At 41.0% G+C, this 9,929-nt stretch overlaps 1 protein-coding gene across 1 annotated transcript in view; it reads left to right on the top strand.

The window, feature by feature from the left end:
* The window catches only part of BVES (blood vessel epicardial substance), a 19,625-nt gene that overhangs the window by 7,625 nt on the left and 2,071 nt on the right, over positions 1 to 9,929 (top strand). Inside the window, 4 exon segments of the mRNA XM_009069345.1 lie at positions 1 to 20; positions 1,210 to 1,318; positions 3,218 to 3,385; positions 4,289 to 4,430. The exon segment at positions 1 to 20 is cut by the window's left edge and continues 192 nt beyond it. Of these exon segments, the coding sequence (XP_009067593.1) occupies positions 1 to 20; positions 1,210 to 1,318; positions 3,218 to 3,385; positions 4,289 to 4,430 (439 nt within the window).

Raw genomic sequence — 9,929 nt, forward strand, 5'->3', positions numbered from 1 at the left:
GTAGGTTCTGCTTGAGGATGGTCTTACGTTTTGTGTAATGGTTGAACACAACACAAAATTGTTGGGGGTTTTGTTGACTTTATAAATGTTATTGTTTGTAGTGTGTTAAGGCTTATAGTCAGTCTATGGCTATACACTGTTTTCAGATGACAGTGATGTCTCTTACTGGGAACGTATGTCTCCACTTGTGTGTGCAGCTGACTGGATTTGCTTGAGGATGGTCTTACGTTTTGTGTAATGGTTGAACACAACACAAAATTGTTGGGGGTTTTGTTGACTTTATAAATGTTATTGTTTGTAGTGTGTTAAGGCTTATAGTCAGTCTATGGCTATACACTGTTTTCAGATGACAGTGATGTCTCTTACTGGGAACGTATGTCTCCACTTGTGTGTGCAGCTGACTGGATTTTAGTGGGAATTATATTTGTAGAATACTAAAGGCAGTGTCTTGCAGAACAAACAAGAGATTTGTTTGAGTCTTAGGTATCGAAGTCATCTTCTCAGTATTTTATCAGGTTTTAAGGTCAAAAAATACTGTGCATGAGGGAAGGGAAATTATCCCTCCAGTAGACTTGACAAAGCAGGCCTATTGGAACTGATCCATTGCACATGTGCATGCAAGCAGAGAGGGGCAGGGCCGCTGCCCAAAGGCAGACAGGACCCAGGTGAGAATGGAAAAAATATATGCCCATATCTAGGCTATAATCTTGAAACTCTTTCTAAATTAAATCATAGAATCATCAAGGTTGGAGGAGACCTCTAAGATTGAGTCCAACCATTAGCTGCCACTCTGCTGTAACCCCTAAACCACATCCTCCAGTGCCAGATTCAGACGTCCCTTAAACACTTCCAGGGATGGTGACTTCACCACCTCCCTGGGCAGTTTATTTCAGTTAAAATATTTTAACCAGTTTCTGTTGGCAGCAACAGTGATGTCAGGCTCCATTTTTCTTTTAAGTCATCAGTTCCTCATTACTGCAAAGCTACTTATCTAAAGGAAGCCTGACTCTGGCTGGCAGCCAGTTCTGTGGAGGTTTAGACAGAAAACAGGGTAGCTCTGGGGCTGAAATTCCAGAAGATGGACATATTTTTGCCTGTTATCTACTTCTTTACTATTGTCAATAATTCAAATTTAGATTAAATCCGAATTTAGATTGATTAATTTAATCTCCATGAGTTTAAAATGTTGTTTTGTGTGTTTCATTTCAGAATGAAGGTGTCTTATCGAGGACATTTTCTGCATAATATTTACCCCTGTGCCTTCATAGATTCTCCTGAATTTCGATCAACGCAGATGAACCGGGGTGAGAAATTCCAGGTACACTTTGGTTTAAATGTCACTGGATATGAGCTGATGAGATCATTAAAACAAAAGAGTATAAATTTGATCAATAGTGAGCTATTTGACTTGCATAATTTTGCCAATTTCTCGTGCTCGTGTTTCATGATGGACCATGTCGAGAATAACTTTCAAAATAAAATACTGCAAAACAATATTATGATGGTGCTCACTGAGCAGTCTGACTTTTGCTATTCTGTTCTCTTTTACTCTTTCCAACCTTATTTTGTGTTAAGAGATTGTTCCGGACAAGTAACTTAAGAGGTGGCTTTACTGGAAAAAGTGATTATGTGAGCAAGTCAGAATCAGTTAGGTTGGAAGGGACCACAGTGGGTCATCTGGCCCAACCTCCCTACTCCAGCAGGACCACCGTAGAGCACATGGCTCAGGATTGTGTGCAGAGGGTTCCTGAATACCTCCAGTGAGGGAGAATCCACTACCTCTCTGGGCAACCTGTTCCAGGATATATTTTACTATAGCTTGGGGAGTAAAAAATGCTGTTAGAGAAGGATTTTTATTTTTTAATAGAAATGGCTACATTACTACCTTTTACTTGGAAGTTCTTTGAATTGGTATATGTAGTAATGTCCAGACTGTGACTGCCTGGGTACAGCCACACTGATTACCCTGGCAGAAGGGGAGGAAGAGAGACCAATGTAGAGTCTAAAATCAGTGATTGATGTCATATGTTCCAGTCAAATAGTAGGCTTAATGCCAGGGAGAGGATTGTCCTGTTGCATTCATTTTACAGCAGAGAGGTGTCCCCCAGCACAGCTCCCTCTTGGCACAGCCTGTAAGCAATTTCTCTTGTCAGCTCTGGATACAAATCTGTCCCTCTCAAGGGAAATTGTTCATGCCTCAACTTCTGCCTGCCTAGAACTTACTGTATTCTGTTGCGGTGTATGTCCCTTGCTCGTGAGTTCTACTTGTTACTGCCATATAAATCCTGTCAGTGTTGCTGTTTCAAGAGGACACGGATTCAATCTTACAGACCCCATCTGCTGGCAATCTGAGTGATTTCTTCCTCAACCTGTGGGCTGATAATACAGACCGTGAAGTTAAAATCCATGGATACACGGCAGTTTCCCATTATTTCTTGGACTTGATAGGTTTGCTAATTTTTCAAGAGGCCACGTGAGCTTGTAATAGCAGAGAGCACCTGATTTCTTCATAGATGAGTGACTTCCCTTTGCAAAACACAGTCGAGTATTGCCGAGTGGTGTGGATTTCAGTGTGCCATTGCCCTCTGCTGGCACAGGGAGACAAACCTGGCAGGTCCAGCCTCCCTGGAGTGGGTGCAAGCTCCTCTGTAACTATCTGTAGCTGAGTTATCAATAACTGAGCAAACGGAGCCTTAGCTCAACTGCTAGAAAGTGATACTTGTGGGATCAGTAGGGCTGATAGTGAAGAGAGAGAGATGGAAATTTTTTTTTAAGTAACTGAAAACTCTTTGAGACCTTTGGATGATACCAGTTGTTCCTGTTTGCTGACAATGATGTTAAATAAAACCAAGCAACATGTAGGCCTACTGGGATGAAGGTATTGCTGTCACTGTAGGACTGAGTTTATATGTAAATCTCCTCTAACATAAACACTTCTATAGTTTGGGAACTCACGAGAGATTTTCCTCTATTATGTCCCCCCAGATTTTCTAAAAAACAAACTGGCTATGGATATCAGTTAAAAATATGATGATGATAAATATCTGAGATTTTTTGCATTTGTATATATCACATTGTAAGGGATATCAAAGCATTTTATGGTTTTAAGAGTCATTTGAACTGGAGGCACAAATAAAATGGTATCATTTATATATGCTAATTTTAAAGCATTTTAAAGTGTGTTAATTCTGAGCTTTTTTTTTTTTTTTTTTTTCAGGTCACCATTATTGCAGATGATAACTGCAAGTTCCTGTGCTGGTCCAGGGAAAGGCTGACTTACTTTCTGGAGTCTGAGCCATTTCTTTATGAGATCTTTAAGTACCTTATTGGCAAAGATATCACAAATAAACTCTATTCATTGAATGACCCAACCTTAAATGACAAGGTAAGCAAGTTTTGTTTGGGAATTTTCCTCCCTCACACAAGTGTATTGTTACTTCAATTTTAAATGTTTTTAAAGCTTCTCTTTCAAACCTGCTGCTATCAGCTGCTGAATTCACACTTAGTGCCTTTTAGTGCCAAAGTGTGATTCAGTGCAACACTTTTGCCAGAAGCAATACAGGTTAAAGTTAGTACAGTAATGTACAAGAAAGATGAGTAACAGATTCAGAACTGATCAGCTAGTGCAAGTATTTCTATCCAGCTAGTAGACATGGTGGGCAGGCTCATCATTGGGCTATGTTTAATTCTGGAGCATCCTGCTTAAATAATGAATTACCAGATACTAAAACCCAAGCTTTCTGTAAGAAAATATATGAAAATTCCAGTGCAAAACCAATTTGAAATTGAATAATTCAGCTGAGGTTTCATGTTTGTCAATGTTCCAATTCCAGTATATTACTGGCATCTTCTATTTTCATTTACATTGATTTACACTGCGTAGAATCTTCTGCTCCAACAAGTTTCTTGTTCTCTAAAGAGCAAGTTCTGTAGAGGGAATGGTCGTAACTGAGACAGGAGAGATTCAGATTAGATGTTAGGAAAAATGTTTTCCCTGTTAGGGTGTTCAGGCACTGGAATAGGTTGCCCAGGGAGGTGGTGGAGTCACCATCCCTGGAAGTGTTTCAGAGGTGTCTGGATCAGGCACTAGAAGATATGGTTTAGGGGTTACAGCAGAGTGGCTGGTTAGTGGTTGGACTCAGTGATTTCAGAGGACTCCTCTAACCTTGATGGTTCTAGGATTCTATAATTGTAGCTGAGACAGGAGCATCTACTACAGGCGAGATGGGTTTGTTTTTTTTTTTAAATTTGAGACCTTTATAAAAATAATTAATATTTTCATTTTTAGGCTTCAAAAAAGATTGATCGGCAGCCTAGTGTCTGCTCACAGCTCTCTGTGATGCAGATGAGGAACAGCATGGCTAGTACCAGTGACAGTGAGGATGGCTTGCAGATGTTTCTCCGTGGGACTTCCTCTGCATCCTCTCTTCGTGAGTGCTGGGAATTGTCAGTTTTGAGCACACCTTGGTTGATCGTTAGAGTTTATTGCAGAACTACTGTTGCATTCCTTGGGAGCAAACTGGAGCTTTTTGGATGCTGCTGTTCATCATTTAATTGAAGGGACCTAACTATAGAGCAGTTATAAGACACATGAGGCTTTGTGTGTTAACTGAAGATACCTCATGTAGATACTGACAAAACCCCCAGTATTTATGGCAATAATATCTGTCATACTGTGTATATGCAGACATAATATGGAATGTTTACAGTAATGGGGCAAAACTGAATGTACAGTGCCTGTCACAGGAGTATGACCTTTGGTCTGTAGCTGGTGCTTGTAGAAATTAAAAACCTAAACAAAATATTTTCCCTCTGCCTCTTGGTGCTCTACATTTCCTCCTGAGATTAGTTTATATTGTCAGAGTCTGGAGAAATGTGGTATGCAACCAATATTTTGGTGTCACCTGAAAAGTCTCCAAATATGCTGTCAGGCTCTTCTCTCTTGTGCTTTGTATGACAGGAATAGTAGGGAATCAGTTAAGTGAGGGAAGAAATCATGCCTGACTTTTTTTTTTTTTTTTTAAATATATTGCTTTATAGAAACTTCTTAAGCAATTCTTTCTAGGCTTTTGCTATTGTTTATTTTTAGTTCCTCTGAATCTAAGCTTCAACATAAGCCTGAACTCTGAAAGCAGCTTTTGAACAAAAAAACCCAGAGGATGCTCAGTTTTCTTGTTTGGCATAAGCTGTTAATAACAGAATATAAAAGGATCATGTAAGATTATTTGTCTTGATTTTGGAAATATTATTCTTTAGTGATTAGAATTCGAATACATGTGGAAAATAATCACTGCCAGTTATTTGTTATGACTAAAATCTGTTTAGAAGAGGAAGTGTTTTCAAGTATTTGCACTTTCTTGTTTAATTATTTATTTTCCATTGTGTTCCTTGCAGTTGTCATCCAGGAACTCCTTCAGACTTGGAGGGCTTATCTGTTTTTATTCCTTAACATTGGTATAGTCTGCATGCCCAGATAGATGGAAGCAAAAGCCCTGCTGGTGTTTGACCTTACTAGAACATAGAAGGTGACACCTGGCATATAGTGTAATGGAAATCCTAGTGTTTTCTTTATTTCTCCTCTATTCCCTGCAACGACACTAGAATCACAGAACCATTGAGATCAGAAGGAACCTCTGGAGATTGTCTAGTCCAATCCCACGTGCATAGCTAAAGCAGAGCCATGTCCAGTCAAGCTCTGAGTATTTCCAAGGTGGAGAGTTACACAGCCTCTCTAGGCAATCTGTTGCAGGGTCTTACCACCCTCACGGTGAAAAAGATTTCCCTCATTGTAACTCATGGTTGTTGTCCTTTGTTCTTTAGTGCATGCCTCTGAGGAGAGTCTGGCTCTCTCACCTTTATACCCTTCCATTAGGTAGCTGAAGACAACAGTCAGATCCCTGAGAGCCTTCTGGTCATAAGGCTGAACACACCCAGCTCTTGCAGTCTGTGTATGTCACCTGCTCCAGCCTTTGGCCATCGTGGTTGCTCTCCACTGCACTCACTCCAGTACATCCATGTCTGCCTTGTATACGGAAGCACAAAACTGGACCCAGCACTCCAGATCCTGTCTCACAAGTGCTAAATAGAGGGGATTAATCTCTTTCATTGACCTGCTGGCTATGCTCTTGCTTATATGGCCCAATATACGCTGCTATTATGGCCCAGTGGCATTCTTCACTGCAGGGGCACTCTGCTGATTCATATTCCATTTTGTATACACCAGGACCACCAGGTCTGTTTCTGCAAAGCTGCTTTCCAACCAGTTGGTGCCTAGGCTGTAATGCTGTGTAGGTTTGTCATGTTCAGGGTGCAGGAATTTGCCTTTCTTGAACTTCACGTGGCTTCTGTCAGTTCTTTTTTCCACTCCTTGATGGTTTGTTTTGACTTGCTGCTCTACCCTCTGGCCTTTCAGCATTTTCCCTCACTACTTGCCTGTTGTCTGTGAACTCAGGGGGAATGCACTCCATCCCATCATCCAGGCCCATATATTGAATATTATAGGCCTTAGCATTGGCCCTTGAGGGGCCTTCCTTACACTGCGGGTAACCACCTGACAGCTCGATTTTGTGCTGCTGTTCACCACCCTGTGAACTTGGCAGTCCAGTGAGTTTTTCACCCAAGCTGAAGTCCTTGTATCTACTCTTTCTCACCCACTTGTCTGGAAGGATTCTGTGGCAGACTCTGGAGGGCTGGGCTGCCATCCACGTAAAACAACATCCGTGGTACTCCATTCACCCACAGAGCTCCTCGTCTCATCAGCAAAGATGGTAAGGCTGGTCAGATGCAATCTGTCCATGGTACATCCATGCTGGCTGTTCCCAGTCACCTTCCCATCCCTCATGTGCTTGGATGTGGCTTCCAGGAAGATAGGCTCCATAATCTTCCTGGGAACTGAGGTTAGGCTGATAGGCCAGTAGATACCTGGGTGTACCTCCTTGCCCTTCATTAAAGTGGTCTTTTTTTTGTCTCCTCTGACTGCCATCACCTTTCCAAGAAAATAGGAGAGAGGTCTTGCAACTGATGCAGCCAATCCTTGGTATCCTTGGATGCAGCCCATGTGACTCCACAGTCTTGTTTGCCCTGTTGTCTTGTGTGGTCCCTAACTCAATCCAGCTTTCCTCTCCTAGCCATCACTCTCCTAGTCTCTGCCACTGGACTTGGAGATCTGGGAGGCCTCCAGACAAACCTGTACAGTTAAAACCAAAACAAAAAATATACCAAATATCTCAGGCTTTTCCATGTCCCTGGGTCCTGTGCCTCACTGAACTGTGGCTTTGTGGTTGCTCTGGTTCTCTTTTGCTGCTGTTGTATTTGTAGAAATCCTCCTTGTTGCCCTTCACTAGATCCAGGTCTAGCTGAGCTTTGGCTTTTGCAATTCCATCACTGCATGCTTGGGCCATGTTCCTGGATTCCCCTCAAGCAGCTCATAAAAAAAATTCTGTCAGGACTTTCCTGCTTGTCAATGCCAGCCTTCTACCATGTTGCTCAACTTTCTGTGCACTAGCATGGACTGTCCTTTTGTTTTGAGGAAGGTGTCCCTGAATATCAACCATCTGTCCTTGGGTCCCTTTGCCCTTGTAGACCATGTCCTGTGGGTTCCTGCCAAGCAGAGCCCTGAGCAAGTCACATGCCCCTATCCTATTGGGTTGTAATTTTACTATTTGTGTTGCACACTGCTCAGTATCTTGAACTCTCCCAGTTCCTGGACACTGCAGCCAAGGTTACCATCAGCCTTCAGCTCCCTGATGAGTTCTTCCTTGTTCATCAGTGACAGGTCCAGCAGAACACTTTCTCTAGTTGGCTCATCGATCACTTGTGTGAAGAAATTGTCTGCTACACTCCAGAAATCTCCTGGACTGCTTGCTCCCAGCTGTGTTGCCTTTCCACCAGATACTGAGGTGGTTCAAGTTCCTCCTGAGTACCAAGGCCTGTGATCCAGTTGTTGAAAGAAGACTTCCATCTACTTGTTCTTCTTAATCAGGCAACCTGTAGCCTGTACCTGCCATCAAGTGTCCTGTGTTGGTCTGTTCTTTGATCTTTACCTGTAAACCCTCAAGTGGCTTTTCACCTGTTTCACACACAGCAAAGCTGCCAGAAATTGCTAAGTCACTCCTTTGCATAGAGAGCCCTTGAACAAATTTGTACACTCAGAAGCCTGAGAGAAATTGTAGAACTGTGCAATTAGCTAGAAATAAAAGGCCTTTTTCAGGCTTGACAGCAAAACACTACACCAGTATTTCAGTTTTGGGAGAAATAATTGAAATGCACGGCATGTTCAGCTGTAATTATGTAAATCCTAAAGCTGCATTTGTGCTTAGCACATACTTGATAAATACACTTTTCCTTGTTGTACTTTTCCTTGGTGGTGTACCTTTATTTTCTTTTTCTTTTGTAGTTTCCCCAAAAGAGAGGATCAAATGCCTTTTCTGTTCTGAAATTGCTCAGCCCAACTGAGGCTGCAGCCTCCCAAATCCAACACTTCCCCTTGCTTTTGAGGAGGCAGAAGGGTTGTCCATACAGCAGTGGATCATAACATCTCAGGAAATACTGTTATTTATTTCTTCTTTGCATTTCCTTTAGTATGAAATTTCTGACTTCTGTAAAAGATTGATAAAAATTCTTGATGCAGGTTTATTTATAGCTCAAGGAACTTTAATGCTTCAATCTTTGTTTTTGCCAAGATAGATTGTTAGTTATTCCTGGGTGTTGTCAGTGACAATGATGGGGTTGCTACCAAGGTGAGCTCTGCTTTAAGATTTGTATTCAGTGTGGACTGTGGCCATGTATGTGCACTTTTTTTTTTTCTCAGATCACAGGGAAAAATGAACAAAAATGCTACCATTTACCTTACTACTGTTGTGTTTTCAAGAACCTCCTCCTGGGTGCTCTCAGTGCAGCAGCCAGGGTTTGGGGGTTTTCTGTCTGTTTTTTTAAGATTCAGTATGAGCCATATGCTGAGGCTTAGTCCCAGTGCTGTTCCCCAGATCCTCCTTCTGCAGTCATACTTTTTTTTTAATTTAAAACAGACAAACACAACCCCAAATCCTCAGAAGGTTTTGTAAGAAATGCATGGAAATGTCAAACTTCCTTTATTAATTTTTTTTTCTATTTAGAAAGAATTTACCTGTACAGGAGCTCTACAGGAACACTGTTTTGTCATTGCTAGGTGACTGTTGTGTGGGCAAAAACTCCCCACTGCAAATATTGTATTTGCCTACTACAATACAAACAAGCTTTAGTCTCCTAATTTCCATATTCTTGAAAAAATGACCATTTATATTTTTGTGTAATCCCAGCTTTTAAAGTCATGCTGCTACAAACACCAAGCTTTGGCTCATTTTCTCAAGAAATTGATATAAAGCTTTATTCAAAGTGTTTAGTACTGAAAGGGTGAAAAGTACTAATTAGTAGGTCCCAAGCTATGATTACTAACAGAACTGTGTTTTGATTGTAATTCACTAAGAAACCCAACTAACTGTTTGCTTTTATATTAAGGAAATAACCAACAAGAGTTTTATAATGCTTACGGAGTGACTCGTTTGCAGCATGATGTTTTCTGTTGATAACATCACATTAACTCAACAGGCATCCTCAAAAAGGTACTAAAGCCAGGTTTGTTTATCATGTGACATTTTGCTTGACATCCATGATCCATCTGTATATTAACTCATTAGCAAATGAAATAGATGTATCTCCTTTTTTCCAAAATTTGAGTTAAGCAGAAATAGTTCAACCTGACCACAAGGGTAGATTCACCTGACTTTCAGTCCTTTAAAAAGCATTTTGGTATTAGTTTCTGTTCCATAATTCTATTGCTTGATAGTCATTGACATAATTACTAGTGATACAGTCTCTTTTTCTGTGGTACTGTTATTTTGATAGCTTAGATTTGCTGGTCTAGGAATCTGTGTTTGCTAATATCTAAGCGA

The sequence above is a fragment of the Acanthisitta chloris genome, unplaced genomic scaffold (assembly GCF_000695815.1).
Source record: "Acanthisitta chloris isolate BGI_N310 unplaced genomic scaffold, ASM69581v1 scaffold26422, whole genome shotgun sequence".
Classification (NCBI taxonomy): domain Eukaryota; kingdom Metazoa; phylum Chordata; class Aves; order Passeriformes; family Acanthisittidae; genus Acanthisitta; species Acanthisitta chloris.